This window comes from Monopterus albus, unplaced genomic scaffold (genome assembly GCF_001952655.1).
Source record: "Monopterus albus unplaced genomic scaffold, M_albus_1.0 scaffold281.1, whole genome shotgun sequence".
In the NCBI taxonomy this organism is placed as follows: Eukaryota; Metazoa; Chordata; class Actinopteri; order Synbranchiformes; family Synbranchidae; genus Monopterus; species Monopterus albus.
In genome coordinates, this window is record NW_018128161.1 from 443,146 (window position 1) to 461,697 (window position 18,552).

The 18,552-nt window shown below is 45.8% G+C and overlaps 1 protein-coding gene across 1 annotated transcript in view; it reads left to right on the top strand.

Moving 5' to 3' along the window:
• apc (APC regulator of WNT signaling pathway) overlaps positions 1 to 18,152 on the top strand; it is a 27,305-nt gene extending 9,153 nt beyond the window's left edge. Inside the window, 16 exon segments of the mRNA XM_020622482.1 lie at positions 2,031 to 2,118; positions 3,482 to 3,698; positions 4,190 to 4,328; positions 4,940 to 5,053; positions 5,909 to 5,971; positions 6,122 to 6,172; positions 6,266 to 6,352; positions 8,205 to 8,382; positions 8,467 to 8,667; positions 8,808 to 8,903; positions 10,329 to 10,468; positions 11,898 to 11,975; positions 12,078 to 12,194; positions 12,313 to 12,437; positions 12,439 to 12,510; positions 12,623 to 18,152. Coding sequence (XP_020478138.1) covers positions 2,031 to 2,118; positions 3,482 to 3,698; positions 4,190 to 4,328; positions 4,940 to 5,053; positions 5,909 to 5,971; positions 6,122 to 6,172; positions 6,266 to 6,352; positions 8,205 to 8,382; positions 8,467 to 8,667; positions 8,808 to 8,903; positions 10,329 to 10,468; positions 11,898 to 11,975; positions 12,078 to 12,194; positions 12,313 to 12,437; positions 12,439 to 12,510; positions 12,623 to 17,471 — 6,615 coding nt within the window. The 3' untranslated portion in view covers positions 17,472 to 18,152.
• Positions 18,153 to 18,552: the final 400 nt, after the last annotated feature.

Here is an 18,552-nt window from a genome sequence, read left to right on the forward strand (position 1 = left end):
ATAAACCAGAGTTAAGTTATGTTTTGACAGGGGGGGGAAACACTTATTCACACAGGGCTTTGTAGTTTTGGATTTTGTTTTCCCTTAATAATAAAAACCTTCATTTAAAAACTGCATGATGTGTTTACTTGTGTTATCGTTGACTAATATTTAAATTTGTTTGATGATCTGAAACATTACAGTGTGACAAACATGCAAAAAGATAAGAAATCAGTAAGGGGGCAAATACTTTTTCACACCACTGTATGTACCAATGAAAAGAGATGTGTAACACTCTAAACAAAGCAGGTAACTGAGAAACCCCATATTTTACCTGGCATAATATAGACAATGTAACTTCTCCAGCCTTACAACAATTCTCTCTAATGTTATAGAAACAAGGCATTAACAGATGCAACGTGTGTTTTTTAAACTTAACATTAAGTCCCACCAAGTAGTGGAAACATCGCTCCCTTTCAAGTAGCTCCAAGGTCAGTAAATCCAACCGGTGGTCACTGCATCTCCCCCCACACGACCACATACAGTCCCAACGTATTAAATTAATTCCAACAGGTAGCGTAGCACCAACAATAACATCATGGATCGTTAATATCCGCTCGTTAACCCACATCACATCACACGGGGCAGAGACATTGGTCTCAAGCGATCAAAACAAACAGGTACTGTGCTCTGGGGGATTCCAGTGTTGATGAGCTGATCATTCACCACCCTGGGGTACTTCACTGGCCAGGTTAGACCCAGTCAGGTAAAACAGCAAATCCCTGTACAGGAACATTCCCGGGCATGCAATAACCTCAGGCCCAGTTTTTTTCTCCACATCCCCTGGTCATAATGCAGGCAGCAGGCGGTAAACTATATCCCACAAAACTGCATATAGTCAAAACATTCCGCTTTTACAATGGCACCGGTGGATGTCAGGCAAGCTCACACAAACAAGCAATGGCCTGGATTTTATACCGGGGTGGAGTCTGGCCAGTGAGAGTTCACGAGACTTGTAGAAACGGAGTTGGTTCTGCATAGTAGTACAGCAACAATGGTACACTCTTTTTTTTGAGCTGTACTACATGCAGTATTTCTGTTGTTACTTCGGAGTGCAGTCTGAAGAATGTTTTTGTTTTATCTCTGTCACAGAAAGTCTGTCATATAAAGTCGGTGTCTCTCACCCGAGTCTGTCTCTCTCTCTTGCTCGCTTTTGTCAACTCTCTCTCTTCTATATAAACCCAGTGTCTTTCTACCTTCAGCCCAGAATAGACCTGGTGGTTTTTTCCACCAATCACATGCTGCTCTGAGTGTCCGATTAAGCTCCTGGTTCAGAGTGAGATGTCTGTCTGTGTGAGGATCTTTGCTTGTTTTCTATTGTGTTATTAGTGATTCTAATTTTATTTTCTGCTGTTCTTGTTCTTTTCCTTTTCATATTTTTGTTAGTTGGTGATATAGTTTTTATTTTTAGGGTTTTCTGTTTTATGGCTGTATTTTTTTTTCTGCTTAAATTTTTTTTATTCCTTTTTTCAGCTTTTCTTGTTTCATTATTCCTGTGAATAATTCTGTTTGTCTTCACATCTCTCTTGGTTTTTTGTTGTAGTTTTGTTGTCAGTGGTTCTTTGTCCTGTAGTTGCTCTCCAAACACACACACTTCCCATTTCCTGTTTCCTGTTTTCTGTCCATGAGCAGAAAACAGTATGAGTGTTGTTAGTTTCCATCATGTCGCTGTCTGAACGCTGCCAATTCATCGTGGTGAGTCAACAAATCAATACTTTGATATTATTGTAAAAAACTGGGTGAGAAACAGAGTTGTTTTGTCAGTTATTGTGTTTCATGTGTGTTACTCCTTTAATCCCCTGACACTGACAGTTTATTATCACTATTATTGTTATTATAATATGGTGAGTTATTTCTTATTTGATTCGTTGTCATTAACATGTAAACATTTTTAAAGCCTCCATGTGTTTATGGATTATTAACAAAAAATTATTAACTGTGGTGAGAATCATGTCACTGTGATGTCACTCTTTTCTCCTCATGTAAAACAGGAAGTGCTGAAGCAGCTGCAGGGCACCATAGAAGAAGAATCCGGAGAGGCGTCTGGAACTCAGCTGGAGCTCATCGAACGACTCAAAGGTAAACAAAAAAACACAGAGCACAAACATGTACACATTATCGTTTCCTTTAGCCAGTAATTATTTGTAAAAGTTATTTAAAAAAAAAAAAAAGATTAAATTAAAAAGTTGCTGGTCAGGATGTCCAGTAATAATGTTTTACGAGCTGGCAGAGCTGTTGTGCAAGTGACCAGCTTGCCAGCAGAGAGGGACTGTTCTCTACTGATCATCTGCTGGAGGAGAAAGCGACACTGCAAGAAGCAAATACTCGTATTCTGGTCTCCATGGCAACAACATTAACGAGACGCCTGCACATGTCAGTGGTAGAACAGGTGCAAAGTAAATATGAGTAGTGGTGAGAGGCCAAGGACACACACTTCTCCAAATTATTGCACATTTACAAAGCACCACTTTTGGGATGTGGTGATGTGGAGATAAGTGTAGCTTTGGTTTTGCAAGATTTCACATTTACCATTTAAAATGTAGCCAACATTAGGGAATTAACAATTTATTATTAATAAAAAAAAATCTGGCTCACCTCTTTTTGTACCGAGGGTCCAGTAAAGTGGCAGCTGAATAGAGGGGATCAGCTTCAATGCTGCTCACATCTGAGCTCCAAATTTTCAGTTGTGAAGCTCATGGCTTTAACATCATCTAACTGCGCCACCAACAGCGATGACACTCATAAGCATAAACTTTATTGCCAAGAATTATCTTTCACCTCAATCCTGATGCTGCAAGACGTTCCAAAACAAGTTGGTTCAGTTGCATTTCATGGCCAGTGATGAGGTCAAACAATGAAATGATGATTCCATGTGAATCAGGTGATGTCAACAGGTGACTGCATCATGATCTGGTACGACAGTGACATCCAGGAAAGGCTGAGCCCTTTAGGCGCAAAGATGATTTGATTTGAGTTTTTAAGGCTCTTAATGGTTTGGGACCATCCTACCTGTGCACTGGCACAAACCTACAAGGTCCCTCAGATCTTTAAGCCAGTTTCTTTTAGAGGTTCCTAGGACCAGATATAAGCGCTGGGGTGACCGTGCTTTTACTGTTGCAGCCCCTAAATTATGGAATAGTCTACCTTTTAATGTTAGATCAGCTATTGACCTCATTACTTTTAAATCATTGCTTAAAACATATTTATTTGGCTTGGCTTTTAATACACAATAGGGCCTGATGTATTCTTTTAATTTATTGAATATATGTCATCTGTGTGTCTGTCATTTTGCTGTTTTATTTTTTGCACTGGTCCTATTTATTTTATTGTAGTTATTTATTGTGATTTTACTCTGCCCATGTAAAGTACTTTGGTCAACTAGATGTTGTTTTTAAAGTGCTTTATAAATAAATTTGATTTGATGTCCATCTCTCTTCTCCAGAGATGAGCCTGGACTCAGCAGGTTTTATGCCCAGGTCGAGGCCTTCTCTGCCCCCCTCGTCATCCTCTAGCTCAGCCACTTCTGGTTTTGGAACTCTTGCTCCTGGAGGTTCTGGAACTCCAGGTCCCCCTACAACCACTGCCTTCCCCAGGAAAGGCCTGCCATCTGCTGGCAGAGACGGCCATGACCGCTGCCTGGAGGAGCTGGAGAAGGAGAGGTACTGCTTCTTGTGGAAAAAACTGTACTGCTTCGTGTACCGATAGAAAAATAGTACTGTACTGCAAGAAATACCTAGGCTACAGCAAATGCTGTTTCTGTTACATTAGTTGGTACTATTATGGTACTACTGTAATGTACTTAGTGATACTGAAAGCAGTATTGCAACTGTACCACTAGTACTTTAAATACTACTACTAATTTAAATACTTCTGCTTGTACTATTGCTAGGAGTGTCTCCATACTGATACTGAAGGTAGTACCACTGTGCAACTTCTGTTTATTGTGCTAGTACACATAGGCTGCATCTCAAGACTTTTATATGACCGTTCCTTGCTCCTCAATCAATTCATTCTTCTTGTTTTTCATGTAGTTTTTGTGCCTGTGTTTGTAGTTTGTGCCAAATTTGAAAGATCTTCTTTCTGTCTCTCTTTCTCTGGTTGACTACTGTCTCTCTGTGGTGCCCTGTGATTGGCTGCTGCTCTTTCACAGGTCTCTCCTATTGGCTGAGCTGGAGAAGGAGGAGAAGGAGAAGGACTGGTACTATGCTCAGCTGCAGAATCTCACCAAGAGGATCGACAGCCTTCCACTCACTGAAAATGTAAACACTGTTTCACAGTTTCAATTAGAGGTAGGCAGCAACAACTACTGCTGTACTGAGAGTACAACAAAGTATTGCTTCAGCTTACAGTACACATAGAATTCCTGAAGGAGCTGGAAAAGGAGAGGAACTAATAAGTGTAGTACTTCAGCTGTACTACAACTACTGTAACATGGCAACCTCTGATAGTACTAATGCTAATATTACTTCATTTAGAGTATAACTGCCAGTGTTGAGAGTACTGCTAGAGCTACCTTCCTGGCTGTGATACTGTAACCACTGACAGTACTGCTGAGTACTATGACTACTACTATTACTAGTACTGCAACCTCAGATAGTATTGCTGAGAATACAGCTGCAGAGCCTCTGTAATGGTGCTTCTGTTACCACTATAAAACTACTCTTGTAAATTCTATTACTGTAATGCTACTCCTCTAAATCTTAATATCCCTGAGAGCACTGTTGCTCTCAATATTGCAGCCTCTGGTTTGCAGTCCTGACAATACTACTGAGAGAACTGGTGTAACTGTGCCACTACTGCAGATTGTGAAGCTCTGTGAGTGGTTGGTTGTTAGTGAAATGCACCCTGGGAGTTGTAGTTGATATGTCCACAGGGGGTAATGTGTAGTTTTGTTTGGTAGTTCACTCTTCAGACCGACATGAGCCGCCGGCAGCTGGAGTTTGAGGCTCGTCAGATCCGGTCAGCGATGGAGGAGCAACTGGGTTCTTGTCAGGAGATGGAGAGGAGAGCTCAGGTATGAACGCACCTGGAGACTGGATCACCTGTGTCTATGGTTGAAACAGGATGAGATTTTCATGTCTCTTTATAGGCCAAATATGTTAAACACACAAGGAAATTTGGCCCTGGCACAGAGGCTCTCAGTGCGCTTTGTTAGTCTGCAGGAAGTAATAAAAACAGGATTAAGGGGGGGTAACGCTTTCATAATTTTTTTATATTATTAAATATCGTAATGCTATAGCAGGCTGCCTCTGTGCTGTTCATACCACTTGTCCCTCCTACTAGCAGGCTCTCCCACAGCAGCATGTTGCTCTCCTACATCTCTCTTCTCCTGACCTTCTCTTGCTGCTTCAGCAGTGCTGGTTGGAACCATTAAATGTCTGTATTTGGAGAATCCATGGTTGAGGTTTTGCTTTGTTAAAATTCTTTAAGGCAATAAGTAGGGAGTCTGGATGTTCAATTTAGTAATCCCGCATTGCTGATTTTAATTTATTTTGCTGTGGATGGAGGTTGGGGATATCATATCTATTTTGTTGGCTGCATATTTGTGTGTGGCGCCCTTTTTGGAGTCTGACAGGCAGTCGGGGAGCAAAGGAGATGCTCACACGCTGTGCTTTTTCTTCAATACCAGTAATAAATGAATGCATATGGTATGATATCATCAGTTTTCATACCGTAGTGTAGCGCTCTAACCCTGCCTGTCATTGACCTTATTGTACACATTGTGTACATGGCCATTTAATTATGTTGTAATGTTTGAGGCAACATACAGCAAACACATTTACACTGAGAAATCAGATTGTCATAAAAGGAATACAAACACACCTGTGTGTCCACACCTTTACACCGTGTTGCTGTGTGTTTGTTTCAGGCTCGTGTGTCTCGTATTCAGCAGATAGAGAAAGACATCATGAGACTGGGAGCTCGACTGCAGGTAACCTGTTGTGGAGACTGGAATCTAAATCCAGTGTGATCAGAAATGAGTCATAAAAAAAAAAAAGAAGAAACGTGTCATCAGCACTGCAACATGTCGGTGTGGTTGTATTGACAAGGTGGATAAAACTAGTCCTCTCTCTCTCTCAAGGTGGAGGGAGCTCAGGGGTTGAGCGACAGCAGTGGATTGGCTGGAGCTCAGGTGAGCATTATGTTTTTACCCATATTCATTTTCTTAACCTACTTTTTTTGTCATGTCACCCTCTGTTTTCATTTTGTTCCATCTTTACTCTAGATCTCCAGCAGCCGACTGGACCATGAGCCGGCCAATGAGATGAGCTACTCTGTGCCTCGAAAAATCACCAGCCACCTGGGAACAAAGGTTTGTAATTCTGCCCAGCAACACCCCCACAAATATCCCGTCTCCTGACCCCACCCCAAAACATTTTGTGTGTCTTTTTAATCTTACTAATCAATTATCAATAAAACGGTACAAGCACTGTAAAAAGTTTATTCCCACTGTAAAAAGGTAACATCTCAGCAGGTGGAGAAGGTGCATTCAATTCATTGCTGTTTTATTTGTATTTCACCAGTTCACAACAAAACTCATCTCAGCGCACTTTACATAGTAAGGTCTAGACCAGGGCTTCTCAGAGTCCAGAGTCCGGTCTGGATCTGGACCAGAAGGCAAATCACCCCGGACCTAGCCCACACCTTGTATTAGGAATGTCGAAGTTAGCTAATGGCTAACAGGTATTCACATTCTGTCTTGCGGGCATGAGAAAGCGAGACTTTGCCATCTTCTGTCAGTGTACATTACATCGCTAATGCGGTGAGGATGTCACTGTCCAAATGTGCTACGGTGGAAGTGTTGCATTGGATTGCATGTACACAGGTTAGCCATAACATTATGACCATCTGCCTAATGCTGTTTACATAGGAGTCCATGTGGCAGTTGGTCGGCACTCGTGTCACTCTGCAGCTCACTGTGCATCTTCTGTGAATCCATCTGCTTCCACAGTTCTACTGTCAGGAAGAGCACAGATGTGTCTACAATTCAGTGAAAAACGTATGTAAAATGAGTGAAAACTGTTCATGAAGACGAGTTAGAGAATTATTTAGACTAATCCAACAGCCTCACCGCTCTAGGTGTGATATCACCACTACAGCCCCTGACTCTTTCTCTTCATAGAGACCAATGGACAGTATTTCTCATTTTCAACCTTTTAAACAAAGATTCAAATACATTTTAATCTTTGAAAAGTACAAATGGAAGTTAAAGGTTTAATCTACAATAGGTCAACCTCACCATCAGTGAGCCGTGGGCGTCCATGACCCTGTCTCCAGTTCACCCTGTGTCCTTCCTTAGACATTGTTGGTAGGTACTAACCACTGCAGACCAACAACACCCACCAAGACCTGCAGACTGGGAGATGCTCTGACCCAGTCATGTCACCATCACAGTCTGGCCCTTGTCAGAGTCACTCACATCCTTACACTGGCCCATTTTTCCTGCCTCCAACACATCAACTTTGAGGACTGAATGTCCACTTGCTGCCTACACACTGACAGGTGCCACTGTAACAGTGTTATTCACTTCACCTGCCAGTGGTCATAATGTTATGGCTGGTTGGGGGAATTGTACAAGTGTACCTAATAAAGTGGCCAGTGAGTGTACATTGTAAGTTATAAGCAAGTTTAATAAAAGTAATTTGCTTATCAATAATCATCCCAGACCTATGACCTTGAATAGAAATCTAATTCGGACCTTTGAATATTAAGTTTGAAAACTCCTAGTATTGACCTTAAAATATTATAGAGGAAAAACCCGACAAACCCCCCGAGCAGCACTTGGCATCAGCAGGAGGAAAACCTCCCTTTAACGGACAGACCGCTCTTGGTGGGCGGCCTTCTGCCTCAACCGGTTGGGGTGAGTGGATAGAGGAGTGAGAGAGAGAAGAAAAGAAACAATAAACACAACAACAAACAAAACACTGGGAAGGTTGTGGCTGGGGGCTGCTCATCAGAAATGTAGAGCTCCAGGGCCAGGGCAACCTGCAGAAAGGTACAGGGAGAGAGAGAGAGAGGACACACTACGGGAGAAAGGGGACACAGTGACGGGTAGTGGTGGCATATAAAAATAAATAATAGAGGAGATGCGTGGGAGTGGGGGGTGGGGCTCAGAGCATTATGTGCACTGTAACAAGTTAACCCCGTGTGTCACCCCCTTGCAGGTGGAGATGGTCTACAGTCTTCTGTCCATGCTGGGGACTCATGACAAGGACGACATGTCACGCACACTGCTTGCCATGTCGAGCTCGCAGGACTCGTGCATTGCCATGCGTCAGTCTGGCTGTCTGCCGCTGCTCATTCAGCTGCTGCACGGCAACGACAAGGACTCCCTGTTGCTAGGTAACCAGGGTGTTTTCTGTCAAGAGTGACTTTTAGCACCTCACCTGTTTATTTGTTTATATTTTGATTTGTCCCATTGCCCAGGTAACTCCCGTGGCAGTAAGGAGGCCCGTGCGCGGGCATCAGCTGCGCTGCACAACATTGTCCACAGTCAGCCAGACGATAAGAGAGGACGACGTGAGATCAGAGTGCTCCACCTGTTGGAGCAGGTGCGTCATTACTGTGAGGCCTGTTGGACCTGGCAGGAGAACCATGAGAGGGGCGTCGACCAGGAGGACAACCCCAGTGAGTGATGTCACACGCTGACCAATCCAAGGCAGTCACATGACCAAATGTTTGCCATAGTACTCTGTGTATACATATTGTACGTTATAGATGCACTATAATGTTGTACCTAAATATTAATACCAATATAATGCGTTTAGTGCCATCTCCAGTTGAGCACCAGATCTGTCCGGCCGTATGCGTCCTCATGAAACTTTCCTTTGATGAAGAACATCGACACGCCATGAACGAACTCGGTGAGTCCAACCACAGACTACAGGTTTACTAAATGACTGTTTCTTTTGATTTGGTAAACGTATTTTCTGACCCTTCACTGACTGGCTAAATGTCTGCTGTCTTTCACATATGTTTCATGTACTTGATGATTTAAATTGTAGTTGTCTGGCAGATTTACTGGCTGTTTCTTCCTTCCCCCAATTTTCTTTCCCCTTCTTTCCGACTGGCTGACTGATTCTTTCCTCAGCCATTTTATTGCCTTATTGGTTGTCCTGTTCTCTGCCTGACTGTTTGACTGTTTTTACTAGAGATGTACCGATGCCGATGCCAGTAATGGTATCGGCATCGGTACACCCACAGGTGCTCTACTTGTACCTGTGAAAGTTGTCCACCAAAACCAGGCTGAGACAGCGGCTCCTCTGCAGCAGAGCAGCTGTGAGTCCAGCAGAGACAACAGGACAGCGCCACATAAGAGCTGCAGCCTAGTTAAACATTTAAATCTCTGGCTGTGAAAATATGTGCTCCTAAACTGTGACGTGTGGTCTGTGAAACCTTTCACGTCCTAATACAGTCAGAGTGTTTGTCATATGCACAGTTAGGAAACGTGTTTCCCTGTACAATGAAATTCTTACTTTGCCGTCCACATGAATGCCACAAAATACAAATGAAATATAAAGTAGATAAATAAGTAACACAAAATCTAAGGCACTTTAAGCAGCAAATGCAGCAATATAATAAAAATATATAAGAATATAATAAGAGAATGTATGCTGCATGGGAGCAACATGTGCAGCAGTCAACAGTCATTGTGCAAACTGAGAATGTAAACAGTACATCACGTATTTCCTGGTAATAAACACCTCAGCTGTTTAGGAGTCTGATGGCAGAGGGAAAGAAAGAGTTTTTCAATCTAGTGGTCCTGCATTTCACACTTCTGAACCTCCGACCAGAGGGTAGGGAGGTGAACAGTTCATGCAGGGGGTGGGTGGGATCTTTGAGGATGGAGGCAGCTTTCGTGGGTCGTGCTCCTACAAAGGTTAAAATCCACTGTTTTACAGTATGTTGTGTAGCAGGCTACACACATTCAGTCGGGTACACGATACTCGGTAGGAACGGTGGCAGTGCTGTTTGTTATCACAGGACGTTTTCAGGTAAATGGCCTTCTGGTACACAGGATGTCCTGGTAATCACTATCAGAAAGTAAATCTCATGAAAATAAAAAAAACTCTCAAGTCTCTGCACTTTTATGGTAATTGGAGTTTTTTGATAGTAGAAATTTCATCATTAAGTACACGGTACTTAATGTAAGTACTTGTACTTGGTCTGAAAAAAAAAAAAACGTGGTATCTTTTTTTGTTTGTTTGTTTGTTTGTTTTTTCCCCCCTCTCTGTGTGTATGTCTCCTCCTGGACTAACACTGTGTCTCTGGGTTATTTGTCCCTGCAGGTGGTCTGCAGGCAGTGGCAGAGCTGCTGCAGGTGGACTGTGAGATGTTCGGTCTGAGCAGTGATCATTACAGCATCACTCTGCGACGATATGCTGGCATGGCACTTACCAACCTCACCTTTGGAGACGTGGCCAATAAGGTCAGAGCTTAACACAAACAGCATGTTTACTCATTCATCCATCCATTATCTGTACCACTTATCCTAACAAGGGTTGTGGGGGGCTGGAGCTAATCCCAGCTGACATTGGACAAGAGGTGGTGTCCAACCTGGCCAGTCCATCGCTGACACTTAGACCCTCTATCTGATATGGTGAAAAACTTCGGAATAATTCTTGATGGTGGTTTTACTTTTGAGAAACAGATTGAGGCAGTGGTTAAGTCTTGTTTTTTTCAGCTAAGACTTAACGAAGGTTAAACCTTTTTGGTCACATGGAGATCTGGAGAAGGCTATTCACGCGTTTATTACTTCATGGTTAGATTATTGCAATGCCTTGTATGTAGGAGTACCCCAGACTTTGCTTCAGAAATTGGTCCAAAATGCAGCAGCTCGGCTGCTATCCAATGCTCCCAGGTTTGTCCATATCTCCCCGATTCTTCGTGCTCTTCATTGGCTTCCGATCCAAATTTAGAATTAAATTTAAGATCCTATTGTTTGTTTTTAAGGCTACCCGTGGTCTCGCCCCATCCTTCCTATCTGACCTGCTGTCAGTGTATGTGTCGCGTCGAGCTCTTCGCTCCGCTGATCATTTGTCGCTGGCGGTGCCGTACTCCTGCTACAAAAAATGGGGCGACCGATCTTTTTCTATCTATGGCCCCAGACTGTGGAATGCTCTTCTGGTAGAATTAAGGGCGGAAAGTGAGCCTCTGGCCTTTAAGTCGGCCTTAAAAACTTACTTTTTTAAGCAGGCTTTTGAGACCTAACCATAACCTAGTTATGGTTAGTATTTGTGTTTGCACCTACCTGTTTTTTTGCTAGTGTTATTGTTTTGTGTGTTTTTATTGTACAGCACTCTGGTGCTCTTGGAGAGCGCTACAGAAATAAAGTTTATTATTATTAGAGAGCCACACACACACACACACACACACACACACACACACAGACAGACACTCCTACCGGCAGTTGAGAGCAACCTAAGCTGCATGTCTTTGGACTGTGGGAGGAAGCCGGAGCACCCGGAGACAACCCACGCAAGCTGTGAGGCAACAGCACTAAACACTGTGCCACCATGCATTGTACATTTTACAGTCTGACCCTTGTTTTAAACATGTTTCTGCACGATGCTCATCAGAACCAGTTATCTTAACTGTTTGTTAAGCTTCATCAGCAGCTCAGTGGGCACAGGATAAAAATCTGTTGTATAACACACAGTAAACTGGAGTAAGAGCCAAAATACAGTGTCCTTCTGTTTTTTTTTGTTTTTTTTTCTTCAATCAAATCATTTTTTAATTCAAAATCATTCTGGATTGAATCATGTGTTTGCCTACAAATAATCTTAATTTTTACTGCATCATGCTTCAAACTCAGTGACCAATCAGATTACAGCATCATATTGTTTATTTCCCTTCAGGCCACACTGTGCTCCATGAAGGGCTGCATGAGAGCGATGGTCGCTCAGTTGAAGTCTGAGAGTGAAGACCTGCAGCAGGTGTGTTCACCTGTCATCAGCACGGTGGTCTCGGAGGATACTGGTCCTTAGGCATTCTTCCCATTTAGGCTTGTTGTCTCTGAGCATTTTGTGTGCTTTCAGGTGATAGCAAGTGTCTTGAGAAACTTGTCCTGGCGTGCTGATGTCAACAGTAAGAAAACACTGCGTGAGGTCGGCAGTGTGCGAGCACTGATGGGCTGCGCTCTCGAGGTCCAGAAGGTAAATAGTTATTTTATTGGTTATTGCAATCAGATGCTTTTTTTCTTCTTGAACTTTTGAGGTCTGTATGGAGCCTGCTCTGAAACTGTGCTTCGCTGTCTTTCTTTGTCTCAAACAGGAGTCGACCCTGAAGTCTGTACTGAGTGCACTCTGGAACCTGTCGGCTCACTGTACAGAGAACAAAGCTGATATCTGTGCAGTGGATGGTGCTCTGGCATTTCTGGTGGGAACACTGACTCATCGCTGCCATCATCGAGAGTGGCGGTGGCATTCTGCGCAACGTGTCCAGCCTCATCGCCACCAATGAGGTGCACAGGTAAACACATAAGTAATCAACTTATGATGACCTCAGAACGCACACTGTCTGGAATAAATGCAAAAAAAACAACATTAATAATCCTCTCTTTTCCCTCCATTTCATCTTACAGGCAGATCCTGCGTGAGCACAGCTGCCTGCCAACCCTGCTGCAGCACCTCAAGTCTCACAGTCTGACTATCGTATCCAATGCCTGTGGAACGCTCTGGAACCTGTCAGCTCGAGATGCCAAAGACCAGGAGGCGTTATGGGAGCTGGGCGCTGTGGGCATGCTGCGAAACCTCATCCACTCCCGCCACAAGATGATTGCCATGGGCAGTGCTGCTGCCCTGCGCAACCTAATGGCCAACCGCCCAGCACGCTACAAGGATGCCAGTGTCTTGTCGCCAGGTGCTGGTGCTCCATCACTGCATGCACGCAAACAGAAGGCGTTATTTGAGGAACTGGATGCACAGCAGCTATCAGAGACTTTTGATAACATCGACAACCTAAGCCCCAAGGCGGCACACAGGAAGGGGCGGGGCTGTAGTGGTGCTGGAGGAGGAGGGAGCATGACACGCTCATACACTAACACACCAGTATTGTCAAGCCCAAAGAATGGAGACGGATCGAAGAAAATGAGTGAGGAAACGGCATATGCTCGGCCAGTGTTCGCACCCAGCGTTCGAGCATCGAGCGATAGCCTAAACAGTGTGACAAGTGCCGATGGCTATGGCAACCGCGGCAAAAACAAACCATCATCAGAGCCGTTCTACTCATCTGACGAGAGCGGCGCCAACAAGTGTTGCGTCTACAGGAAGTACCCGGCCGACCTAGCCCATAAAATTCGTAGTGCCAACCACATGGCAGATGATGATGGTGCAGAGTTAGATACTCCTATCAACTACAGTCTGAAATACTCGGATGAACTAAATTCAGGGAGACAAAGTCCAAGTCACCGCGACGGCATTGAGAGTGAAGATGATGATGAACAGAGCATCACGCTGATGAGGAGGAACGATGGTAATAAATCAGCAACAAGCAGCAACTGCCAGACATCTGTTCCACAACCTCGCTATGTCATTGTCACAGCGGCATCAAACTATGGCGGTGACTCAACAGGTGAGGAGCCAATTGACTACAGTTTGAAATATAGCACTGACACCACTCGCAAGCCACTGTTTCAGCCAGAAGATACCGCTGCCCCCTCCCTCCCCACTATCCCAACTGCTTCTACCAGCAAGCTCCGCCCCCCTCCTCCCCCAGTCAGTCGGGCAGTGCCAAAAAGCAACCAGGAGTCAACACAGACGTACTGCGTGGAGGACACACCCATTTGCTTCTCCAGAGGCAGCTCGCTGTCGTCGCTGTCATCAGAGGAGGAGGAGGACACTGATGTCATTAGGAGGAAGAGGAGAGCTGGGAGCACTGTCAGCTGTGGTGGCACCAACGACTATCCGACACTTCCTGTTAGTGAGAAAGATCCACATGAGCAGAGGCAGCAGAAGGAGGCAGAAAGCCAGACTGCCAGTGCCACTCCTTCTGCACGGGGACGGCGAGGCCATCATCACCACCATGGCCACACCCACCACCACCATCACCACCACCATGTGACATCATCCTCAGGCACCAGGACTCCTAAAAGCCCACCAGAGCAGCCATATGCTCAGGAGACACCACTGATGTTCAGCCGCTGCACATCGGTGAGCTCCCTTGACAGCTTCTCCACCAGTTCCATTGCCAGCTCTGTTCACTCCAGTGAGCCGTGTAGTGGCGTGCCAAGTGGCGTGGTCAGCCCTAGTGACCTTCCTGACAGCCCAGGGCAGACCATGCCGCCAAGCCGTGCCAAAACACCCCCACTGCCATCAACACAGAAAACAAAGGTGGATGATAAAGCCAAGAAGGATGAGGGGGAGAGCAGCACTGATGTCATGCTGCACTTCGCCACCGAGAGCACACCACATGGCTTCTCTCGAGCCTCCAGTCTGAGTGCGCTCAGTCTGGATGAGCCATACATTGCAGCAGAGATTAATAAGAAAAAAGAGGAGGAAGAGAATGAGGAGAAAAAGGAGGAGGAGTCAACAAAGCCAATCCTCGATGAATCAGATGACGACAATGACATCCAGATCCTGGAGGATTGCATCAACATGGCCATGCCGAAGTCATCACGGAAACCAAAAAAACAGCAACAAGCAGCACCACGGAAGCCCAGCCAACTTCCTGTCTACAAGTTTCTCCCACCTCAAAGCCGTCCCCAATCACAGCAGAGGAAAGATGTGCCACCTCCTCCAGAGGAGGTGCCAAGAGTTTACTGTGTGGAGGGAACACCACTCAACTTCTCTACTGCCACCTCACTTAGTGACCTCACTATCGACACTCCACCCAGTGAGGAGACAGCAGCATCCGTCACAGCTGTAGGCCCACCCACATCCACCCAAAGAAGGCTGGTCGGACTTCCTGAGGGGGAGAACGGTGATGACATACTTGCTGAGTGCATTAGCGCTGCAATGCCCAAAGCCAAACCCAGAAAACCAATCAGAGCAGCAGCCACCTGTGAGCAACGCCACGCTCCATCCCTTACCCCCCCTCCTCCTCCAGACCCACCTCCTCTTTGCCAACAGCAGCAGCAGAAGCCAACATCACCCGTGAAGCCAATGCCCCAGCGCGTGTCATATGGCATCCCAACAGCTACAGCCACCAAAGCAAAATCAGGGTTTGCCTTCGACTCACCGCGACATTACACGCCCATTGAGGGAACGCCATGCTGCTTCTCACGCAATGACTCGCTGAGCTCTCTTGACTTTGACGAAGATGACGGTGGTGAGAAAGATGAAGAGGATAAGAGAACAAAAGAAGAAGAAGGCAGAAAGAGGAAGCAGCAGACGGCATCCGTTTTACCTCGAACCAAACCTGCAAACAGTCAGACAGCAGCAGATGAGAAGCAGAAGTTTGCCATTGAGGACACACCTGTTTGCTTTTCAAGAAATTCATCACTGAGCTCGCTGAGCGACATTGACCAGGAGAACAACAACAAGGATTTTGCTCCACCACTGCGAAAGAATCAAGATGGTGGCAAAGCAGAGACATCTACTCCTCCTGCACAGGTGGTGTTGAAGTCCCGTCCCCCCACAGCCAGTGGCTATGCCCCTAAAGCCTTCCATGTGGAGGACACACCCGTCTGCTTCTCAAGGAACTCGTCGCTCAGCTCACTGAGTATTGATTCTGAGGATGACCTGCTGCAGGAGTGCATTAGCTCAGCCATGCCAAAGAAGAAGAAGAAAGCTGCCACCGTCTCCACTGCTGTTGTCACATCACTTCTTGCTCCAAAAGCTGATGATTGTATTATGGCTGAAGAGGAACCTTCAGAGGCGCCAAGAAGCCCTGCTTCACCTGACTCTGAGTCATTTGATTGGAAGGCTATTCAAGAAGGCGCCAACTCCATTGTCAGCAGCCTGAATGCTGCTGCTGCTGCCTCATCACTGTCTCGCCAACCATCATCAGACTCTGACTCAGTCCTCTCCTTAAAGTCTGTTGGTTCACCGTTCCGTCTCCCAAAAGCCACTAATAATGCAGAAGAAGAAAAGGAGGAAGAGGAGGTGAAACGAGGAGCCAGAATCCTGAAGGCAGGAGAATGCAGCATGCTGGAGGCCAAGAAGAAGGAGGACGATGAGGAAGAGGCGAAGGCAGTGAGAGGAGGGAAGAAGGTGTACAGGAGTCTGATCACAGGTAAGCCGAGGGCAGAGCCAGCAGCCAGGGGGCGGAGCAAACCCAGAGCAGCAAGCGTGGCCAAAGCACCGGGAAGCAGCGATGACAGAGGAGGCGGGTCCTCTCGGGACTCCACTCCATCTCGTTCTTCCACAGCAGCCAATCAGAAGGGAGGGAAGCTGTCACAGCTGCCCCGAACTGCATCTCCAGGAAGTGCATCATCATCTTACAGACCACCCAAACAGAGCATGGTAGCAAAGAGTGGAAGCGGCGGCATCCCCAGGGGTGAGCCAGTATCAAGGGTTAGCGGCTCCATGGTAGCTAAAAAGCAGAAGATGGAGCCTGAGAAACCGGTGCTTGTCCGACAGTCGACCTTTATCAAAGAAGCTCCAAGTCCAACGCTGAAGAGGAAGGTGGAGGAGTCTGCTGCAGCAGCAGCTTTAGAATCACCGTCCAGCCCCGATACACCACTACCATCAACAACCAGGAGGCATGATATTAACCGCTCACACTCTGAGAGCCCTTCACGTCCACAGGAAGTAACACCATCACGGTTCAGCCGCACTGGCACCTGGAAGCGGGAAAACAGTGGCAGTGGAGGAGCCAGTGGTGGGAAACACTCCACATCGTTACCACGTGTGGGGACATGGAAACGGACAGGGAGCTCATCATCAGTGCTGTCGGCGTCATCGGAGTCCAGTGAAAAGGGGCGGAGTGAGGAGGAAGGCGCCATGAGGCCGAAGGGGACATGGAGTAAGGCAAAGAGTGGCAGCGACTCATCAGCTGTCCACAACTTGACTGACAAATCAGAAGATGTGTGGGTGCGACTGGAAGATTGTCCAGTCAACAATCCACGTTCCTCCTCTTCCTGTTCAGTCCGCTCTCCTACTGCTGCCAATGCCCCGCCCATCATCGACAGCCCCACCCCCTCCAGAATATCCTCCTCCTCTAACCTCAACCTGCGTCACAGCTATGAGAGCCTCGAGGAAAAGCCGCCGCCACCTGAACGCCAGCAGCAGCAACGCAGTCAGCAGCGCAGTGGTGCCGTGGCAGCTCGTGTAAGCCCCTTCAACTATACACCAAGCCCAAGGAAGAGCAATGGTGATGTCACCACAACTGCCACAGCAACCACCACAGCTTCATCAATGACCCCCACACGACCCTCTCTCATCCCCACCCCCGTCACCAAAAAACGGGAGCCTAAGGGCGGAGAAGGCAGCAGCGGCAGTGGGGGCGGTGGCAGCGGTGAGCGTGGTTCATACATCGTGACGTCAGTGTGAAAGAAAAAAAGGAGAAGCTGGACATAAAATGGCTGCTGCAGTTGGGACAGTAGACAAAATGGAGGGAGTGTAAATATGGTGGGAAATGTCAGAATCAGAATCATGTCAAAGTGTTTGTGAATTGAACTGTACAGGAAGTGATTATGTATTGAAGTTCTAACCCCGCCCCCTAACATCAACTTCTCTCCTATCATTGGCTGCCCTTACCTGTCAGTCAAGGGTGAACCCTAACCCAAGTCAAGGTCCTTTATTTTATGAGAGAAAACTTTAAAAATGAACTCTTAATGTTTTTACCACTGAAATGATGTGTAGCGCTTAGCTCCGCCCCTCCACGCCTGTATCCCTGCATGGCCCCACCCCCCTAAGCTGAAGGATGGCAGTTACCATAATGATGATGAAGATAATGATCTTAACAGTGTTTCTGCTAGCTGACGCATCTGAGCTGATTGTGCTGTTTTTGGAGGTTTTCATGTTTTCTGAATCGAGTCAAGTTCTGGGAAAAATTTTTTGTCTTTTACAAGAGGAAACAGTTTGAGTTTAGAAAAATTAGCCTTTTAAAACTATCCCAAATTAATTAAAAAATTTGGCAATTTTTTTGCAGCCAGAGTTGAACATAGAATCCACGATGTCCATACAGTGGGGCCAATAAGTATTTGATACACCGCCGATTTTTCAAGTTTTCTCACTTACAAAGAATGGACAGATCTGTAATTTTCATCGTAGGTACACCTAAACTGTGAGAGACAGAATCTCCAAAAAAATTCCAGAAAATCACATTGTTAGATTTTTTTATTTATTTCCATTTTATTGTATGAAATAAATATCTGATACAATAGAAAAATAGAACTTAATATTTGGTACCGAAACCTTTGTTTACAATTACAGAGGTCAGACGTTTCCTGTAGTTCTTGACCAGGTTTGCACACACTGCAGCAGGGATTTTGGCCCACTCCTACATATAGGTCTTCTCCAGATCTTTCAGGTTTTGGGGTTGTCGCTGGGCAACACGGAGTTTCAGCTCCCTCCCATAGATTTTCTATTGGGTTCAGGTCTGGAGACTGGCTAGGCCACTCCAGGACCT